Here is a 22,710-nt window from a genome sequence, read left to right as displayed (position 1 = left end):
AGTCTAAGAGTCACATAAAGAATGACATCAGATGCATAGCTAATGCAGGAAATGCTCCACCAGTTATCCAACTGAAGGGCTGAACCTGTTACTATGAGTAGACAAAGGCAATTTTGTATAGAGATGTGTACATTGGGGTTGAACAGCATTTTGAATGTAGATTCTCTGCCAGAGCCAAATCGAGTTGAGAAATGGCCCCCCCTGTCTCGAAAACCAGCCTAGTGACTCTGATTGCACCACAGGCATCTTTCTTCATAGAGGCAAGCTGGGGCTGTGTGCAACAGGTTTTATTGTTTTTCAGTCTGAAAAGAACATTTGCATGCTACATGATGCATGTTGAGATGCATAACATTTCATGTTGCTTGTTATTTTTGCACATTTGATATGCCATAACAGTACTATATTACAGTATAATGCTGCATACTATAATAATGCATCATTGCAGCTTTAGAGAACAATTAAAAACAGCATATTTGAGGCTGCAACACGAGTAGCATCAGGGAAAGGCTAAGACTGCTTGTGGCTAGTCACATATTCCTGTGGCGGCTCCTGGTACAGTACTTGAATGTTGTCGTTGACCTGTGCGCTTCAGCCCATTCCCTCTCTCTATAATGGCCAGCGTTCTCTCTCCGTACCCTCCTGCTGTGTTCTAACCCACCGGAATGCTAAGAATTCCTGGTGTAAGCAACCAGCTGCTTGGCCAAAACCCACGACCACACCACCCAACCCACCGACCGAAAACATATCAGGATCTGATGCAGTGATATCGCGGTGCATTTCCTTTACGTTACAAACAGTCCGTTAAAACCATGTATCGTGTGGCGGGAAGGCTGCTCTGAATTAAATAAATATCCTCTCTTCCTTTTACAGAGACCACATGCCCTGTGTGGACTTTGCTTTTTGTAAAAAAACAAAACAAAAAGTTGATATGAATGCAGCTGAAATGACCACATATGGGCCTATTGCTGTGATCTGTCTGTTCTTCATCATTTTCAAATGGCTTTTTATGGAGCTCACTCGGGGTGTAAATGGCGAGCGCATGGGTCCTTTGGCAGCTAGTGAGCGCTGGATATTTCCCTGTCTGTCTCTGTCTGTCTGTCTGCCTGCCAGCCTGTCTGCAAAGCCAAGCTCCACAACAGCAAACGCTCCAGAGAGTGAGACCACAGCACAGCAAAGTCCTATGCAGATTACCACTTATTCTCATCCAAAAACAATTATGAGGTGGATTACATCCACCCTTTGAAGTGTGTTGTGAGAAACTGACCGAGTAGAAATGTTGCAATGTCATGAATAGAAAGAATGGCTTTGAAATGCTGTCAAATGAACAAGTTAATGGCTCCTGATGATGGGACTCTATTGAAGGCTGCATAGCCTATATAGGTGCCAAAGGTTGCATATCAGATTTCTGTTTAAGATTGCTGCCTGCAAGCCACTTAGACATCCAAAGATAGGATTTCCCGCTATCTGCCAGCCTTATTTCTGGGCATTTGTCACCCGTTATCTATTCACTTCAATAGGATCAATTAAGTAACATGATAGTCTTTACAGGAAAAATGCTGAATGCAATGTTTCTTTGTATGATGGTACAGAAGACTGCTATCAGTTCTTTCAAACCCTAGTAGAGTGCCTCTGTGCTTAAGGGTTGGTGTTGAGTGGTGCAGGGGGTGTGTGGGGGTGTTGAGGTCCACAAGAGGCAACGCGGTCACTACATTACAAGGGCACTACACATGGCCAGACTCCAAGCAGACAAGGAAGTATAATAAGAACAGCTAGGCATCCACGGTGGCTGTCTGCAGCTGTCTGTCTTGTGTGTGCGTTCGCAAGCAAGTATAGACCCTTTCAGTCAGTTCCTAGAGGGCTTTCCGGTTGAAACATTTAAAACCAATGCAGAGACTTTGAAATTAAAACGAGTCTGTCTTAAGCGCAATGCAATACAAAATGCGATTTGAAACATTTTTTGAATTTTAAGGAGAGGGACGCTGGTGCAGCTCAGATGTCTTCCAAGGACTCTGATGAAGATCGAAACGTTAGTCAATGATGTTTTGCACCTTTAAGTAAGTAAAAAATTAAGAAGACATCTGAACTGCACCGGCGTCCCTCTCCTTCTCTTCACATTATCTTGTGGCATTGGGGCAGCCGTGGCCCACTGGTTAGCACTCTGGACTTGTAACCGGAGGGTTGCCGGTTCGAGCCCCGACCAGTGCACCTAACCCCTCACTGCTCCCCGAGCGCCGCCGTTGAAGCAGGCAGCTCACTGCGCCGGGATTAGTGTGTGCTTCACCTCACTGTGTGTTCACTGTGTGCTGTTTGTGTTTCACTAATTCACCGATTGGATTAAATGCAGAGACCAAATTTCCCTCACGGGATCAAAAAAAGGATATATACTTATACTTATACTTATACTTATCTGTCCTGGCCTGGTTGTACCGGATTGTTGATAAACGGCAGAAGCGCGAAGAATCTTCCTTTGTCTATTTTTTTAATTTTGTTTGTCCCCAAGTTACCATTAGCACAATGTTGTTTCTGTGGCATTGGAAATGCCTTGGAAACGCACATGTTTGTTCATGCAGTTGAAAGGGTCTATGGTCAACAAAGGCACCGGTCCCCAACCACCGGGCCGCGGGACGTTCCTAACCGGGCCGTAGCCTACGACAAGAGTTTAAAAAAAATGCATGCAAACTAAATAAACTCAATTTAATTCGCAATAATGTCACATTCGCAATAATACCCACTGACGATGGTGAGCCAGATACCTCAAAGAAAAAAAAGGGGGTCATTCACTACGAAATATGACAAGTCATATTTAAAATATGGTTTCGCAGAGACCGGTGACTCGCATGCACCAAGTCCTTTATGTGTGGTATTTGGCGATAAGTTGTCAAACGAAGCAATGAAACCATCAAAGCTAATTCGACATCTAGAGTCCGAGCATCCTACACTTAAAGACAAACCCCTTGAGTTCTTTGAGCGTAAGAAACGCGAGCAAGAAGGACAAAAAACTAGTGCGTAAAGCAACCACATCAGTGAATGTGGCTGCGCTAAAAGCCTCATAGTGGCTAGTCGGATTGCTAAATCTAAGAAGCCCTTTACTATTGGGGAAGAGTTCATTCTGCCTGCTGGTAAAAGCATATGTGCAATGAACTCCTTGAGGAGGCTGCAGCTAAAAAATAGCTCCGGTACCGCTTTCTGCAAGCACTGTCTATAGGCGACTTGATATGTCAGAGGATATTGAGGCACAGTTGTTAGAGAGGGTGAATGGGTCACCGTGGTACGCTATCCAAGTTGGTTGGTTGCAGGTCACCGAGTTGCGAGAGCCGCTGCAGAGATTTCTTACAGAAAAAAAGTCACCGTTAGCTGCATATTTTAGTGATGAGGGCTGGGTGTCAAAACTCACTTACCTGTGTGACAGGGCCGTTTCAAGGAATTTGGGGGCCCCAAGCAAAATGGACATGGAGGCCCCCCCACCGCACGCAAAGTGTACAGGAACCACCGCATAGCCATACAGTTTAAGTTCACCCACAGTTTATATAAATACAAAATGTTGACAGTGCAATACTGCAGTTGCATAAATATACTGTGCATTAGTTTTGAACATTTGGAAAAACACCACCGTACCATAAAATCCAATATAAATGTAAAAAAGTGCACAATAACTAAATCCAACATACTTAAAAACACACACACACACACACACACACACACACACACACACACACATTAACATTTTTCAGTTCTCACAAAGTGAGAAAATAAAACACTGCCATCTTATGCAGGATGCATTGTTCAAACTATAAAAAGTGCAGGTTGTATAGCAAGTTAAAAATCCAACATAAATACAAGTACACACACACACACACACACACACACAAGATTAACCTTTCAGGCCATCTTCATCAGTGGAGGTATCCTTAGGAAGAGCCTGAGGTCTGAGAAATTTAAGCAAAGATATGTTAGCATTTCCATATTTTGATATTTACAGTAGAAGGGATGCAGCTGCTTTCACAACTACCAATGCTTACTGTAAAAACATCCCAAGCTAATGTTATACATTGACCTAGACCTACTTGTAGCTTAACATAGCATTTAAGCATTCTGCTGTTTGAGAATTAGACAGACGCACCTGATGCTTTAAAGACAGTAAACAGCTGGCGTGCATGAATACTAGGCTACTAGACATGAATGTTCCAGTCTGCTTTGATGCACGGAATTTATCGTGTGGTTTTCCTAACCCCCATTTAGTAAATAGATTATCACGGTCGAATAGTATAGCAGAGAAGCTATGCCACTTTCATCAAAACCTATCACAAAGCTATAGCAATGTTATGTCATTAAATACGATAAACAGTGATTCTGGAACAGATCTGCGTCTTCCTTATCCCGTTAATAAACATATTACAGTATGTAACCATATTCCGTCCGTTCGGAAAAAAAGTTGTGCTAACTGTTCTAGTTTGTTACAAGCAACATAGGCCGTCAGGCAGGTAGTTAACATAAACATTTTATGCTAGGCTAGCCTTCCTGCTGCGACATTACACCATTGGTACAAGACAAGTAGAGCTATTTTATCCAGTGTAATTTATCACTTACCACTATCTTGTTTTTTCTTGTCATCCTCTTCCTTTCTCTTCTGGCTTCCGGACGCATAACTACGCTTCATTATGACCGCCGAGGTTTTATATTTTCACGGCAGCAACAGAGACCACAAACCTGGCTGGCTGGCTGCTGTCAGCGACTACTGAGAGGAGCCCCCTTGAGGGGGATCCCGGTATTGCCGGTAACAGTGTCATTGCACTTTACTGCATTGACTATCAAAGGGGTGCTCACAGTTTGTCGTTGCATTTTATTTTTAACCAGTCGTTGTCTTGGGGCCCCTGGCCAGCTCGGGGACCCAAGCAATTGCTTGGTTTGCTTGCCTTCTAGCGACAGGCCTGCTGTGTGACATATATGGGTTGCTTAATGACCTCAACCTGTCACTGCAGGGGAGAATGACGACTGTCTTTAAACTGGCAGATAAAGTCGCTGCATTTAAAGCCAAGCTTGATTTGTGGGTACGACGAGTGGATAGGGTGTATTTGATATGTTCCAAACAGTAGTGGGGGTTTTGGGAGAGACTGAGGCAGGGCCCTTTCTCCCCGCAGCTGGTGCTTGATCACCTTGTTGGCGCTTTCAAATGAGTTTGAGCGTTACTTCCCATCCTCCAAAGATCCACGGCAAACCAATGAGTGGGTCCGCAACCCATTTGTCAATATCCCGAATAGTCCTAACTTGTCAGCGCAGGAGGAAGAGCAGTTGATCGAAATTGCAAATGGTCTTAAGAGTGTGTAGGCTATGAGGAAACCTCTCTGGCGGGTTTTTGGATGAAAACCAAAGCAGAATATCTCGAGATAGCCGTAAAAACGTTGCTACCATTTCCCACCACGTATCTATGCGAGGCAAGGTTTTCGGCAATGACTGCAACTAAGATCAAATTGCGCAATCGACTGGACATTTCAAACACACTGAGGGTGTCACTGTCTTCCATCACCCCCAGATGGAACCTTCTTGTTGCAGGGAAACAAGCACAGGGCTCCCACTGATTATATTAAGTAATGCACGTTTAGTTCCCATGTTTTGTTACCATATTTTGTTAAGCATGTTCACACATGATAGATGTAGCTTCAAGTTGTTCAATTTTCATAGTTCATATTGTTCAATTTTCACTTCTTCAAGTTCACGTTTTTCACATTTTTAAGAGTTTGTTACCTTCACTGTTCATACATAGCTGGAGCTAGTTCTTTTCAAGTAATGCATGCACAACACGGAACATGGAACCCTGAACCCACCCCCCCCCCAACCGGTCCGTGAAAAAAAAAAATGGGAATCAAACCGGTCCATGGTACATAAAAGGTTGGGGACCCCTGAACAAAGGGGCGGTGGTGTCAGGTGGTGCAGGGGTGGATGTGTGTTAGGTGAGGTGCACTAGAGGTGGGGCGAGTGAGGGACATGGGGTTAGCCAAGTCAGGAAGGCCTGTTGAGAGGAAGTGAGAAAGTGAGTGAGTGTGTGCAACAGCAGTGCGAGAGAGAGTGTGTGTGTGTGTGTGTGTGTGTGTGTCTGTGTGTCTGTGCATGTGAATGTATAGATAGTGTGTGTGTACGTGTGTGCGTGTGTGTGTGTGTGTGTGTGTGTGTGTGTGTGTGTCTGCTTCTTGCACGACTGAGATGAGCGAGCCCAGTGGACTGCTGAACAGGCCTGCCTCTGCCTCCGCCCACACCCACGCTGATGAGCCGTTGATGGCCCTGTGTGGCCATGAGGGGAAATGAGTGCTGTCAGCGACGCCAGGAAAACCTGTGGCTGCGGCCTCTCCTTTTTTATCCCCCTCTTCCCCATGACTCATCCCTGGTGCACCCACGGCTCCATTATTGCTCGCCTTGAGATGTGGGGACAGATGGAAAGCTGATTGACCTGATATTTATGCTAGTGTGTGTGTGTGTGTGTGTGTCAGGCACACACTCACAGACATCTACACATGCACTTACACACTCTCCCTCAGACACACACACAACACACACACACACACACACACACTATCTCTCGCTATCCTTTTTTCGAGGTTGTGTATGTGTGTGTGTGGTTTAGTTATTCATCACACACATATAGGCACACTATTTACTCTTGCATCTACACATACACTTACACGCTCTTCCTCAGACACACACTCTTCCTCAGACACACACACAACACACACACACACTTTCTCTCTCTCTCCCTCCCTTGATGTATATTTGTGTGTGTGTGTGTGTATTTGTGTTGCCAAGGAGGCCACCACATCTGATCAAAACCAAACCTAACTCTCTGTGAGGGAATCCCTCAGTGAGGTCATTTGCGATGGAAATTTATCCGCCTCGGTATGCAGGGAAAATGCAGGGAAAATGGAAAGTTTGTGTCAGAGTCCCTCCACATAATAGTTTAAACAAGCATAAAAAAAAAAGCTCTGGTCTGGTCTCTAGCCTCTCTTGGCAAACATGAGGCCCTTTGATTTGTTCCTCTCACCACCTTTAATTTGCCCGGGGTGCTTCCTCCTCTATTTGTAAACCATGCCTGCCACGACTGTGTCAGTTGCATGATGGACCTGCAGTCTAGCAGCTGGTGACCTTCAACTGGTATGCGTTTGCCTTTAGCCATCTTGAACCACTATGATGATATGAGATTAGCTTGATCTCTCCTCAAGTATTAATTGTTTTCAGAGTGTCCCTCGAATCTGGTAGAAATTCTATTGCTAGTGCACAGTGTGAAAAAGTCATGATATTTGTGCCAGATTGGCGTCCACGGATGGTTCCTCTGCTCATTACAGACAATTTAGCATTTAAAATGGTATTGTTTTGGCTTCTAAGATGTGGCGCATTACGCCTAACAACGTTGCCTCAGAGTGAGTGGGCAGTCAGTGTGGCTAGTGTCTGGGCCCTCTCTGGCTCTCTTTGTGTGGATGAGGAGGATTGAGTGCATCTCAACAAAGCCTTCGCCTGTTCCCACGGACTTAGCCACTTTATCAGCGTCTGGTAGCTTGGCGTTCACCATCTCGCTGCTGGCAGCTGGAATATTGTGTGGATTTTTTTCCCTCCCTTTGCCTTTTCTTGGGCTCATTCATTCATTCATTCATTCATTCATTCGGTCGGTCGGTCGGTCGGTCGGTCGTGATTATTGAACTTGCTTGATTGTGTACCAGGCTTTTTACTGTAGCCACACTAATTATTTCACTAGCTGTGCTGCTCTGCAATGAGGTGAGATAATTATGTCACTTCCTGTTCCTTCTTGTGCAAACCTTGTCTTGCGTCACTTGCAGTCTTTACACAGCAGCATTGTGAGTGCTGGGGAATGCTTTTGTAATTGGTTCCTCCCTTGAGGAAAAAAAAATGGCTGATGTTCCACAACACTGCGTCACTGTGAATTCACTCCACATGCATGACTATCTGCATTGTGTGTGTGGAGATGCAGGTGGCTGGAGCTACCCTAAAAGACTTTCTGTCTGTAAAGGAGTGTGTGAGTCAGGACACAGACTAGGTGTGTGTATGTACAGTTGTTCTACTCTGGAGTTTAGCGAGTCCCTCTTAAATTGACGCCAGCATTGACTTGTCCAGTGGGGTGTCCAGTCCTGGTTCATGCCCCTTGACAGTACGTGCCCTCTGCTCCATTGGAATGCTTTGAGTCATTGTAGTCCCTTTAAATATGGCCACGTTCAGCTCAGACCAGAGGAGCACAGAGCAGCTTCTTGCCGAAGCGTAGGAGTTAAAATTTACATAGGCTAACTTTGGTTGTCTTGCCTGAGCTTGCTCTTCCCCGGAGGTGGAATATCGCTTTCTAACTACATCATTACATCACCCTGTATTGATGTTCAGTACAGTAGTTGGACTAGTTGGACAGATTCCCCTACATGGACCTTTTGAAAGCCACCCACCCACTCCTCGTGCCCCCCCCCCCCCACATCCACCCTCAGCCATATCGCTCACATCACAGATACAAACTGAGACAGAGTCCTTATGAAAGCATTCCAGGCACCGGCTTACAGATAGTGATTTGAAGTCGTGGCCTGGATCACCATAATTCACACAGTGCTACATAAACAGATCATTCTCCAGTAAACCCTGATGCAGTTGGCTTAGTCACGGTAGATTTGATATAAGATTAACTGTAGAAATAACTTTATATAGCCGAGCTTATATCGCTCGGGACGCTGTGTAAACCTTTAGCCCTGTAGTGGCAGAGCATTTATTGTGTACCTGACCTGTTAAACTTCATAGCTTTAGGCTGATCGACTCTGGGAAATGTGTTCTTGACAACAATGATGTGCTGCAATACTGAGAAATGTCACAGTAACACATCTACACCGTGATTGAACACGGCTATATTTTTAGTTATTTGTTATGGTCAGGCACCCATGACTGATAACCTGAACTGGCCGTTCTGCCACACAGCAGGGTTTCTCCACAGAGTTGCCTAGTGTATGATCAGCTCACCGAGTGTTGCTGGACCTCAGATGGCCGTTTTGGCTCTTGTACAGGTTCCGCGCAGCACGCAGGAATGCTGAAGTGGAATTCTCTGCCAGCCTCCCCGATAACTGAGCGAGTGGTGAGCTGGGGGCTCCCTTTTTTAGACTGGCACCGACCTGCTCTGGCGAGTGAATGTCAAGTGTGTGTGTGTGTGTGTGTGTGTGTGTGTGTGTGTGTGTGTGTGTGGAAAGGAACTGTCCTCCTGGAATGGCTAGCCAGAGCAGTACGTCAGCGCATTGGCATTGCCAAGTCCACTGAACTTTTACCCCCAACTCAAACAATGCATTCCATCCTCCCTGTGCCTAGATCGGTAGTACTGTAGTTTCGTTGTCATGGCACTTCAATAGCTATTAGTTAACCAACATTTTATTGTGTTATTTCTATATTTTGTCCGTAGGAAATGTTGGCTATCGAGCTGCGTGAAAGCAGAACTTGTGGGTTTATCTAGTGGACAGATTTAGCTGTGGTTGCATCTTCATGCGGCATACTCGGACGCTGATGTTGCGATCCCTGAAATCCCTGGGAGTTCATGCTGAACGTTATGTGTGGCATGTTTTCACCTGTTGGACTTGGATGACGTGGATAGTGACGTGGATAGACGTGCGGATAGGGGGCGGGGGTGGAGTGGTAGTTGTAGTTGTGAGGAAGAGCGTGGAGTCCCAGCGATACTCTGACTCTGGCTTGACTGTGCTCCTACCATAAATGACTCACTTGTGCGCTTTACCTCATGATCTGTGAAACTGACCATCGTGGCCAGGCCTTCAGAAGAAGACCAATGTCACTCACCACCACACTGATTCTAGAATAGAATGCTGACTAACTTGTAGCTTCATTTCACAGGAAATGGAATGCACGTAAGCATTTAAGAGGAAGGCAGTATACTCTTTATAATTTGGTCAATTTGTTCATTGATGTATGACTATAAACTACACTATTGCATGTATAAAAATATAGAGAATGTATGAAGTATTGGTGTCATATATAAAAGGTGTCCTATTATGTTGCATTTCTATGTCCATTATCCCTGTTTCCAATTTTGTCGGAATATATTAGGCATGAGCCAGTTTGCTCCTGTACTGTCTGAATCTTGCTATGTATGTAAGTCTTGCAGACATCAAAGATGTCTGAGTTGTAGCCTACCATTCCTTTTGTGCAAGTGTGTAGATGCAGCAGCATTTATCAAGGCACAATGACTACTTTGTCCCTTGTCCTTAAGAGATGAAATGCAGTGCTATTAAAAAGACCATAGATTTATTAATAATTAGAGGTGGCACAAGTTGGGGGAAATGGTTCCTGATGTGTGGGTCGCGAGTCGTCTTGACAATGAGTGCCTCTGTGCTGTTAATGTATGGGTTCCTTTCTATTATAGATTTGACATTTGAGGCAGGCTGGCAACAAGGGTGTCGTTACTGGGCAGATAAATGGCGAGCACGTACTGGCAAAGTTGAGTCACTGGAGTCGGGTGCATAAGAAGAAAGGGGGGCATAAGAAAGGGGGCATAACAAGAAAGAATGAAGTATTAGGGGGTGCGAGAGGAAGGAATGAAGTATGGGGTGAAGTGGAGGGGGATGTGTAAGGGAGAAGAGGGACTAATTTGAAGGGGGTGGGGCTGTTTGGTGGTGGCTGATAGCTAGCTTTTCTCCATACCAGAGCCAGAATACAGTTGCAGCTGTTTAGAAAATGGTTTATCAAGCCCCAATTATGAGCTCCGCAAAGCTCCCCTCCACCCCTAACCTCCCCACCCGGATCACACTTGAAGTGGGACACGTTCCCACAATGCACTCAAACATATGCCATGCAGTGCCGATGTCCCTATGAAGCCTTTTGAAGGTCCACTCAGAGCCGTTGGAGGCGAAATGGTGTCGTTTTCTGACCTCACTGCTTCTGTGTTTGCAGGTGGGCAGAGAGACTGTCCAGACCACAGAGGACCAGATTATGAAGAGAGACATGCCGCCTGCTTTCATCAAGTAAGACACACACACACCACGCCACGCGCCACGCCACGCCACACCACACCACACCACACCACTCCACAACCAGTTAATACAGCTTATGTGGTGAAATGTATGCCATGAATGTAGAACTTTGGTCCTCCAGTATCACTTCGCACTCTGTCTCTGTGCTGGTTGTGAAAGGGAAATTGAAGGCGGCCAGGGAATGCTGCATGGTAAATAAGTGAAAGATGAGATGACCCTGAAATGCTAAAGAAATACACTCCCTCTTTCAGTCTCTTTCTCTCACACACACTCACACTCCCTCTCCCTTTCTTTCTCTCTCTCTCTCTCTCTCTCTCTCTCTCTCTCTCTCTCTCTTTCTCTTTCTCTTTCTCTTACCCCAGCAGTTACGTCTGTGTCTGCTCAGGCAAAGGTCAGATATGGCATGTTAAGTGCTTTGCACAGTCCTGTTGAAGTTGCATTATAAATAAAGAGGCCTGCCTGGCTGGTTGGCTTGCTAGCTAGCTAGCTAGCTAGCTAGATAGCTGCGCTGACTGCATGGTCTCTGAGGCTCTGCCTTGGCCGGCCGCTCTCTGTTTGCCCAGGGAGGCTCCACTCCAGAGCGAGCACGATAGACTCATAAATCACCGACAGATTGTTCCAGACAGCTGCGCTTTGTTAAGTCCCGATGAATGGCCCTCATGTGGAAACCTATTACTGTGTGTGTGTGTGTGTGTGTGTGTGTGTCTCTCTCTCCCCCCTCTGGACTAGTCTGCACACCAAAAGAGCCTTCCAGGCTATCCAGTTACATGCACAGTAGTCTCCCATTCCAGTCTGCACACTTCATCATCCCTCATGGATCCTCTCTGTAGGTTTCTAAGGCTAGTGTTGTGACCTTCACCTTCAGGCTATGTCACTGTTGTATGCCAACACACTGGTTTTATAAGCACACTCCATCAGGGTATTACACACAGAAGACTAAGGGCTTAGCATCCATGCAATGACCATCAGGATATGTTTATGTGGGGAAGTGTGTGTGTGTGTCTCATGCCTGGCTCAGGGCTGCATACTGAAGGACACTGCTGACTCTGCCACTCTTGGGCCAACTCCTCTCCTCTACGCACACACACACACACACACACACACACACACACACACACACACACACACACACACACACACACACACACACACACACACACACACACACACAGCACACACAATCCACTCGTTAACATGCACATACATTACCTCGTACCACACATCCTTGGGCTGTCTCCTGCACGGCTCGCCAACAGCGGCCTGTAACATGAGTTACCTTGATGTCTTTTTCATAATATTTTCCCTTCTTCTCAAACAATGCCTCACAATGGGTCAAGAAGGATACAGATCCCCTTTTCCCAGATGCACTCTTGGCTCACGGCCGACTGTAGGAAGTCGGGAATTGTGTGGGAATGGGAACACACGTCGCTGCCTCGCCGGCTGTTCTTACACATTTGTGGGGGTGCAGTTCGGGGAGTGGGTTGAGAGGAAGAGGGTGGGGGGTGGTGATTTATCTGGCCTTGTCTGTTGGTCGTATTTTGCTGATGCAGGGTGTTCTCTCCAGCCTGCTCTCTTTCTCTCTCTCTCTCTTTCTTTCTTTCTTTCTCTCTCTCTCTCTCCGTGAGTAATGTTGAGTTATGCTCCCTCGCTCGCTCTGGGAATGAGTGTGACGCTCAGTGGAAATCTCACGCTGGACGTATGGCAGTTATCTGCAGAACATCCGTGGCCTGTCAGGGGAGTTGGGTGGTATTTCCTTGAGTCACTGAAAATGTGGAGATTGGAGGCCTCGGATTGCTTGCTTCCTACAGTAGGCTCAGTATCAATGTCTTGGCAAGAGTGCAGTATAATTGTATCCCATGAATGACATTAACAGCAGTTGGGGCAAGAGTGTTTTGCATTGAGAGATAGAGAAAGAGAGCAACGCTTTCCTGCCCTGTTTAACGGAGATTTGCTTCTCAGAATCAAAATCCGATTTAGTAGCCAAGTATGTTAACACACAAAGAATTTAGTTCCGGCGATTGGTGAGGACTCATGCAATACAGACAATTAATACATGGAAAAGTGTGGAACCTGTGTTGTGTTGACTGTGTGGCTCAGCCCTGCACTCGCCCGGACTCGAACCCGCAAACTGCAGCATCTCAGATCGGGAGTCGAACGCGCTAGCAATCGAGCTAAAAGCCAGGCTGCTAGTTCTCTCACTAACACGACTATTAAGGTGTCGGGAGGGAGGTTTACACAACGTAGATACTGCACAGCTACGGACTAGCAGGCTACTGTTACATATGACTAGCAGGCAACCGTTACATGTGACCAGCAGGCTACCGTTACATGTGACTAGCAGGCTACTGTTACATGTGCAGAGACAAATCTAAGGCAGGCCACACATCAATGCCATGTTTTACATTTGCTTAGCTGTAGCCTGGATACCAGACTCTCTGACTTCGCGGAGTACTGTAGGGAAAAGAAATCGAGCGGAAGTACGTAGACAGGCGGAGCCAGGCTAGCTTAGCTGACTCATGGCATGAAAAGTGGCCTCATCCGTTATTTCATCACTTACCAGTAAGAGGTTGCTCTCTTCCTACCCCTTACTCTCTCCATGTGTCACATCTACTACTGTCCTCGGGGTCCTATGTCGTCATCTCTCTGTTTTATGTTGACTTGGCTGAAGTACAAGTTGAGCATAAAGATTCAGTTTGATTTTGAGTTGTTCTATTAACATGATTGCACACAGAGCTATGACGGCTTTAACACTGTGATCCTTAACATCAGTCAAGACTGTAATCGTTAAAAAAAAAAAGAACAGTACAGTAATAGTGGTTCACAACACATTTTTTTCCCCACAGAGCAGAGGTAACATAGCTGATGGTTGGTCTTGCTCGTGTTTTTCCTACAGGGTGGAGAATGCATGCACCAAGCTGGTCCAGGCAGCGTCTATGCTGAAGGCTGACCCGTACTCTGTGCCTGCCCGGGACTACCTCATCGATGGCTCGCGAGGCATCCTGTCCGGCACGTCCGACCTCCTGCTGACCTTCGACGAGGCTGAGGTACAGCCAGCTTGCATTATTATCTCTGCTAACCAGCATTGTCACTGTGATTGGGTTCCTTTTTTTCTCTCTGTAGATATAGTTTTTTTTTTCTATTTATGTTTGGTTTCCTCTTTTGGCCCACATTTCTCTTTTCTCCTTTTTATTTTTGTCAGTGTCAATCTCTCCCCATTTTCAGCCCTCCATCTTTTCAGCGTTTCCTCCATCCACCATTGCTCCATTCCTTCTTCTTGCTTTCTTACCCTCCATCCAACCCCATCCCTCTGTCGCCACTCCTCTCCACCTTTCCCTTCTTTCATCGACTCCCTAATTCCCCCTCCTTACTCTACCCCTCAACCAGTCTCCATTTACAGAAATCTCTGCCTCAGCTCCGGGGGAGACATCCCATTTGTCTCCCCTCCTGGGACAGGCTGTTTGGATGTGAAGCGCACGTCCTGCACAGCGCAGCAAAGCCTGGAAAGTGTTTATGTTGCACAGCATGACCTAAGAGGCTGAAGGAAGGGGGGGGGTGTTGGAGAAGGAGGAGGTGGATGAGGTGGAGGGTAATGAAGGTCGGGGAATGTCATTTCTGGGTAACATTAGAGTGGGAGAGGTGATCAAACAAGACTTTAGCAGCTTGTTAGCTGTCTTGGTGGACCTGCTTCTCTGGTGTACAGACATGATGAAAATGGCCTTACCTCATAGGTTGAAAGCAGAGAGGGACTTGAGAGGGGCATTACATCTCTAAGGACTCTCAGAACCTCTAAGAAGGAAATAGTTTATATGGTGTAACCAGAGTGTGACTATTTTTTTTTCCACTACAGGCCTTTAATGTTTCTGGCACTAAGTGAATTCCTTTTTTCCCTTTGATGCCATACAGGTGCGTAAGATCATCAGGGTCTGTAAAGGTATCCTGGAGTATCTCACAGTGGCAGAGGTGGTGGAGTCCATGGAGGATTTGATCACATACACAAAGAATTTGGGACCAGGTGAGTCCAGGGTTCTGTCCACACACCCAGGTCTCAAGAGGCCTCAGAACTCCTGGAAGATTCATTGGAATATTCATTCCTTTACCTGGAAAATGTAAAATAGTTCACCAAACAATATTTCTCTGCCGTTCTCTCGATGCTAGGTTGATCCAATGTGGATCAGTATGTTGCTACACAGTCCTGGTGTTAAAGCAGCAGTTTGCATTTTTGTGTTTTTATTAATGAGCCTCGTAATCAAAACCTAGGGGGACAGAGTTAAAGGGACAACCAGAATCTCTGATGGAGGACACATAATCATCTCTCACAAGAGAAAATAAATATATCAAGAGTGATGGTACAAACGATGACAAATTTGAACAGAATCTCAGAATCTTGAGTATGCAGATCATAATTCTTTTAGATTGAGTGCTTGCATGTACCACTGCATCAGTATAGTTTGTATTTAACAACTTGTCTCATCTCAAGGACGTACGTGAATGACATATTTCAATACAGGAAGAAGAAGTGACCTTTTCAGTCATACCCAGTTCTGTCTCTTTGTCTCCAGGAATGACGAAGATGGCTAAGATGATTGATGAGCGCCAGCAGGAGCTCACACATCAGGAGCACCGCGTCATGCTCGTCAACTCCATGAACACGGTCAAGGAGCTTCTGCCCGTCCTCATCTCAGGTATTTATAAACTATAAAAAACAGGAGATGACGTCATTATTGATGAAATTCATCATAATTCTATATTGATGATCTAAGTATATCATCTATATATCATATTTGATGGTGCATATTGCCCTTGCATTAATTTCACTTTTCCTCCACTTTAATTGGGCCACAAGATAGAGAAGGTTACATTCTGCTACACCCTGCCATCCTACCAAGTGTTAGGTTGCATTTTAAGCTTGTGTCAATTGTATATGATGGCAGAAAGTAATTAGGAGACTGAGGTGTCAACCACGTCACCATATTTACCATACAGTATTTGACACATAGCAAATTTTCATACTGAATATTGACTATTGAAATGTTTGGTCCCTAATATCTCTTTTACCTTAACTTTGCGTAACAACAAAGCCTTCAGAATTCTATAATGGGGAAGTTGCTGTGTCTTCTCATACTGGTGTTGTTGTACAGGTTACATTTGGATGTGAAACCAGCCACTGACCATAGAAGGCAACACCCAGTCTCCTAGCTGAGTCAGAACGGGATTGCTCATGAACTAATGTCACTTTAGTAGAAGATGGAGGATGTTCTATTCTGCTACATCTTGCCATCCTAACAAGTATTGATGCCAGTTGTGTCAATTGAGTATAAAACCAAAAGTGAACCAGGAGTGGTGAATCTGGTTTGTCCTCTGTCACCAGAGGAGGCTCTCCTAGCTGAGTCAGAACAGGATCTTTTTAATAGAGTTGTCCTCAAGAGACCTGACACATAATCAGTGGCATCAGTGTTTCCATGAATGTTATTGACTTGTAAGCATCAGAGGTGGTCCTCCCCAGGGTTTAGCGTGTCCAACCCATCTGGATGCCATAATCAGAAACAGATGATCTGAACGAGTGAAATCAGATGGCCAAGTCTAGGTTGGGCCGGGGGCTGATTGGGCTATGGTGTTAGTGTCCTAGCTGGAACATTCCTCACCTTGAGAGACCTTCCAATTGAGGAGAGTGTGTCCTAAGGTAGTGGGAAAGCATGGCTGTATGTACTTAGTTGTCCTGAGACACCTCTCACCTCTAAAAAAAAAAAAAACTCACTCAGTGGGGGGGAACTCACTCAGTGTACTCGCAGGACATAGCGAAGATCGTTAAGAAGATGTTCATGGCCAAAACAATAGAAGGATACAAGGAAGTTTATGGTCACATACATATAGTCACTGGAAGTAAGAAATGCAGTGAAATTATGTCTGGTGTCAGCCTATTTGTGCATTTATGGGGGAGGGGGGTTAAAAAGTGCAGTAGAAGAGGGGTTTAGTAGATTAAGTGGCAAGGGCTGGTGGGGGAGGATTGGGATTGGGGGGCACCAACAAGGAGCACCCAAGAGCAATAGAAGAAATATAGAAAACAACTTGCACACCAAGGCGGCTCCCTTTTAATAATTTAATGTGAATTACACTATGGGGATGTGTGTGTCCTCCTTTCATCTTTATATGGCCAAAACAATGGCATTGTTTCATCCTGAATGGCCTCTCATAGGGGAATACTTCTCAGCGTCTTTTCAGAGTGAAGTGACTAATAAAAGAAATGTCATGAAATGAAATGTTCACCAGTCCTTTGTTCGTTCTTCCGTGGCTCAGGAATCAAAATCTTTGTGACGACCAAGACCTCGGGTAGCCAGGGCGTGGAGGAGGCGCTGAAGAACCGCAACTTCACCGTGGACAAGATGAGCACCGAGATCCACGAGATCATCCGGGTTCTGCAGCTCACATCCTGGGATGAGGACGCCTGGGCCAACAAGGTATGTGCCTCTGGCCTGTACGCCCACTGCATCCTCCATGCACGTGCAAAACACACACACATGATCCCTCACACACAAAGCCCCTTTATAAGTGCTTGGAAAGGGGAATAATCTTGACCCAGTCACTCCTTTTCCCCCCATGAAGTTTCTGGAACATTTCAATTTCTTGGTGAATTACAAATTGGGCTTTCTGGAGTTCCTGGGTCAACAGCAAGTTTGATTATTTATTTTTCTTTTTAAATTTCACCTCTACACATTGTATATGTACCATTTCATACCCTTAGCAACTGGTTTGAGGGGATGGCTGTGTTGAATTTACCCTTGAGCGGGGCAAGAGGATTGAGCCCATCCAAACCTAGTTGTTAAGGGTAGAACGTGACCGATGCGGCTCCCCACACTGCACACAAAAGCCTCTGGGCCGTGACAGACTGTACCGGGTTGCCCTCCCGTACACTTACCTTTCCGTGCCAAGAACTTCAACCCAGAGCAATTTTTTTTTTCTTCACAGTAGAATAAAATTATGCCCTGATGAATATAAAAAAATACAAATTACACAGTTGCTGGAACTGCGGCTACTCTGCTGAAGCTACTGCTAAATGCACTGCTTCTGAGAAGGAAACTTAACAGTTTTACCACCAAATTTAAGCTGCTGCCTTTAATAAAATTGGCCCCAAACCCCACTGGCTCCTGGCCCTGTCTCTTTGCACTGCATGTCTAAGCTCCCCTTTTTCAGCTCTGAGCAGAACCGCTCAAATCCTTCTGATTGCTTGTTTGTTTGCTTTCTCGTTGGCTCTTTATTTCAGATTTTTTGACTCGATTTATTATGTCTTGTTAAAATATTTGTGCTTCTTTTTTTGTTCTTCCTTTTTCCCTTTTATTTTCTATTGTTTTCTTTCCCTTGATCCCTCAATCACTCCCTTCTTCCTCCTCCTCCTCCTCCTCCTCCTCCCCCCTGTAGAAGGTAAGCGGTACTCAGGAGCATGCATGCTTGCTCTATGTGTGTGTGTGTGTGTGTGTCCCTCTCTCTCTCCCTCTACTGGCTCCTTGTGTCATGCGGTTGCCCATGTGTGTTGTCATGTTGTGTGGTTACCCATGAGCCTTTGAGGCGGAGTGACCAGTGCCGTGTGCTGGAATGAGTCTCTCCTAATGACGCAGCGTAAGTGATGCCCCGTGGAATGACAACCTGCTATTGCCCTGTGAGATTGGACAATGGGGAGATGGCAATTAATCAGGATATTCGTCCAGTTTGTCTGTGTTTTGTGAATGTGTGTGTGTGTGTGTTTGTCATGACACAAGTTGAAGAAGTGTGTCTTTCTCCTTCTAACATTGAACGCACAAACTCACTCACACACAGTCTCTGTCTCACTCATTCAGACACACACACACACACACACACACACACACACACACACACACACACACACACACACACACACACATAAATCCTACAACTGAAATAACTGCATCAGCAGGGCATCTTTGGTAGTTGTGGGAAGGACACACTATCAGCCCTAATGACTGAAACTGAATCTGTCCTCACTGACAGTCAGTGAGACCGAGGGACTAAAGGGGGCATTCTGCTTTGTTTCCAGGATGCTCTGATCTCTCCATGAAATCTCCTGTCCCAACATAACCCTCATATCACTAATCCCTCAGTGCACTGCCCTGCACTGCACTCTGTCTCTGTCTGTGTGTGTGTGTGTGTGTGTGGCTACTGGACTGTGTGTGTGTGTGTGTGTGTGTGTCGGTCTGTAAAGGGATCTAAGCTCCCCTGTTGGACGTATGTTTCCAAATCTCCCTCCTCAGCTCAGTCCACTGCTCCGTAGAGCTCCACGTGCCTCTTCACCCACCAGGCTGGCCCCCACTCAGCTCTCCGCTGCCTCACGCCCTCACTCTCACAACTCTCTCTCTTTCTCTCCCTCTTTGTTTCTTTCTTTTTCTCTATCTCTCTCACAACTCTCTCTCTCTCTCTCTCTCTCTCTCTCTCTCTCTCTCTCTCTCTCTCTCTCTCTCTCTCTCTCTCTCTCTCTCTCTCTCTCTCTTTCAGTCTCTCACAACTCTCTTTCTTTCTTTCTTGTTTTCTTTCTTACCTCCCTACCTTTCTTTCCCTCCCTCCCTCTCTGTCTTCTCTCTCTCTCTTTCTTTCTTTCTTTCTTTCTTTTTTTCTTACCTCCCTCCCTTTTCCTCGTTCCCTCTCTCTCTCTCTCTTTCCCTCTCTCTCTCTTTCCCCTGCCTCCCAGTCTCTCATTCACTCACCTACTGTCTCTTGGCCATCCACCTACTCATCCTGTGTCACTCACTCATTCACTCACTCACTCACTCTCTCTCTGCCACGTATGGAAAAATGATTAGTAAAAGAAAAAAGTGTGAAAGAAGCTAGTCCCTTGCTGTGGTATTGTTCTTGTGTACCATGGTTACACAATGACGTAACCTTTTTGTTATTAATGTTGTTGTTTTAGTGCTAGTATCTTAGGAAAGATTCACACTGCCATGTCATTTCCACTCCATTTCATTCTTACTGAATGACCATCATAAATTCTTTTCCCTCTAAACGTTTCTCATACTTCATATAATCAGTATTTCATGGCCACACAGAATATGGACACGTTAGCATATGCGCGTTAGCTGTCGTCAAGGACAGACTGTACATCTGTCTGTGTACTTGCGGCATCGGTGTCTTCCCCTTGTGCTCGTCTGTTTTGTGGCTTTTTAGAGTGTTTGCTCTCTCTTTGCTCTCTGGCGGTAGACCGATCCCACTCTCATATGGTCTATTTCTGTCGTGAACGTTCCTCTGTAGATGTCTCTTGTGTTTTGTGTGGTAGTGACTCGAAGAAGTGTTTTTTTTTTTTCTTCCTTTCTCGAAGCTCGGTTTGTGAGCTACAGGAAGCTTGAGTAGGCACAGCTGAGCTGATCCCACCCTGTCTAAACTCTTAAGCCACACACACACACACAAACACATACACAACATGTACAGATTCAAACACTAATATAAATGTTTTTAGTTTCCGCACTAATTTGATAGATACAAAGATCAGATTAGCATTCACAGTATGAATTAGATTAGATTGCTCTATTGGCATGACAGTGCAGTTGAGTTTGCCTTATGGTAACACAATGGAAGAATTGATATCTATTCTCCATCAACACTCATTACATTACATTACATTACATTTGGCTGATGCATTTTTAACCAAAGTGACTAACAACATGTTTTTTAAAGCAATTCAATTCTAGGACCATTTAAAAAAGGTAGAGTACAATAAGAATAAGTGCATGAGTGAGTGCTGTTTTTAAACAGTCGAGTGTCAGTTCTAGCTGGGTGGTAAGTGCTAGGATTAGCAAGACTAGTTATAGCAAGATTTAACATTCACCATCATTTAGCGCTATGACTGTACCCAGTTAGTAAAAAAAACGACTAAAAGGGTCATGATCCTACCTGAACAACAACGTTCAAGCTTGTGCATTCCGGGCGTGCATTGGCATTGTCCGAGGCTTCATTCTCTGTATTATAAGTCAGTGTATCATCATAATGAGTTTTAAGCTGTTATTTCACGCTAAAAGAACTGCATTGTGTTGCTTTAAAACAAGCAAGGACAAAAAAAAACACACCTATTAGACAAATCATGTGTACACTCATGACATAAATAAGCCATTTGAATTCTCTGTTAACATACTTAAACGGCATCCAGTGCAGAGCCCTTTTGGCAGCAGATTGTGGTGACGTGTGGCATTCTGTGTGAGCGCTACAACTGCCGAGCATGTCTAATCTCAGGCATGGCAGTCTGGATCTGCTCTTAGAGTGAGTCAGCCGGCGTACCGGTGACTCAGTTCAGCCGCCTGAAAAACCGTGTTACCCTAAAAAGGAAATGGCCATGAAAACACTTCTCTGCACCTTTTTTTTATATCCTACAGTACTTCCTACCCTCACCTCGCTCTCCTCCCCCTCCACTCTAATGCTCTCCAATACATGCTAGCAGTGTACAGTATCAGAGCGTCAGTTGGAATTCCTGGAATGTTTCAACATGAAATAAAGCAATACATGTTGCCCTGGTTTTTGTTATGTTGATTTTTATGAGTTCAGGTTTTGGTATGATGAAGCAGATGTGTCTTTTTTTATAAGAGAGACGCTTGATTAGGCCCTCTGCTGGTGCATGGTGTTTGTTCAGTTGTTTGTTCGTGTTGCATACGTACTCTTGTAAATTCCGCTCCTAACACGCATCTGTTGGTGTGACCTGGCACCTGCTGTGAACTTTATTGTCATTTTTATGGCAATGAAGGTTATCATCCAATGTGTCAAATGACTGGGGAAGTGTGAGCCACTTTGTGCTAAATCAAGCTCTGTATGGACGCCTGGCCTGTATAAGCTGGGTGATATTGTGCCAAACAGTGTGTGATTTCAATAAATAAAATGAGAATATTAATCTTTTCATTCTCTTTAACCTCATGAAATGAAGGACACGGAAGCCATGAAGAGAGCGTTGGCCCTCATCGACTCAAAATTGGTCCAGGCCAAAAACTGGCTGAGAGACCCGAACGCCCAACCAGGTAAGGCAGGCAACTATGCCATGATCCGCTAATGTAGTTTAGTATGTCTGTAGAATTGATTTCCCTAGTGTATTGCAAGTCATTTTGGATGAAAGTGTTTGCTAAATGTGTGTGTTTGTGTGTGTGTGTCCTCAGGCGATCCGGGTGAGCAGGCTATTCGGCAGATCCTGGACGAGGCTGGCAAAGTGGGTGAGCTGTGTGCCGGCAAGGAGCGCAGGGAGATCGAGGGCACAGCCAAGGCCCTGGGCCAGATGACCGATCAGGTGTCTGAGATGCGGGCGAGGTAAGAACCACTACATCCAAATTTAACACCACAGTCTTCACTTCCTATTTTTATACCCACACTGAGCATTTCTCAGTTTCTCAGACACTCACTCACTGTAGGTGCTTCATGTACTAATTCATTTTTTCTGTGATGGCTAAGCTCTTTTCTCTTAACATTTAAATTGTAGTGATGTGATATCATGTCATTTCAGCTATAGTAGTGATACAAATTGATTTCATTTATATTTATTTATTTATTTATTTATTTATTTATTTATATATATTTATATTTATATTCATTTATATTTATTTTCATTTATAGTTGTTTTATTTGATTGATGTAATAAAGAAGCTGAGTTGAAACAGGAAATGCACAGCTGTCTGCTGACTGCTTATTGGATCTCCGACTCATTATCAAAACCATTGATCTAGTGCTGTCCTAGAAG

General features: G+C 45.1%; 1 protein-coding gene across 2 annotated transcripts in view; it reads left to right on the top strand.

Moving 5' to 3' along the window:
- Window positions 1-22,710, top strand: part of vclb (vinculin b) — a 38,044-nt gene that overhangs the window by 3,711 nt on the left and 11,623 nt on the right. The window contains exons 2-8 of one of the 2 annotated variants that reach the window (XM_048233264.1): window positions 10,921-10,991; window positions 13,894-14,044; window positions 14,904-15,012; window positions 15,560-15,682; window positions 17,295-17,455; window positions 21,907-22,000; window positions 22,136-22,283. In XM_048233264.1, coding sequence (XP_048089221.1) covers window positions 10,921-10,991; window positions 13,894-14,044; window positions 14,904-15,012; window positions 15,560-15,682; window positions 17,295-17,455; window positions 21,907-22,000; window positions 22,136-22,283 — 857 coding nt within the window. The remainder of the gene's footprint in view (window positions 1-10,920; window positions 10,992-13,893; window positions 14,045-14,903; window positions 15,013-15,559; window positions 15,683-17,294; window positions 17,456-21,906; window positions 22,001-22,135; window positions 22,284-22,710) is intronic. The other variant, XM_048233265.1, reaches the window with a different exon arrangement.

This window comes from Alosa alosa, chromosome 22 (assembly GCF_017589495.1).
Source record: "Alosa alosa isolate M-15738 ecotype Scorff River chromosome 22, AALO_Geno_1.1, whole genome shotgun sequence".
Classification (NCBI taxonomy): domain Eukaryota; kingdom Metazoa; phylum Chordata; class Actinopteri; order Clupeiformes; family Clupeidae; genus Alosa; species Alosa alosa.
Note: the sequence above shows the minus strand (reverse complement) of the source record. Positions and strands in the feature narration are given on the sequence as shown.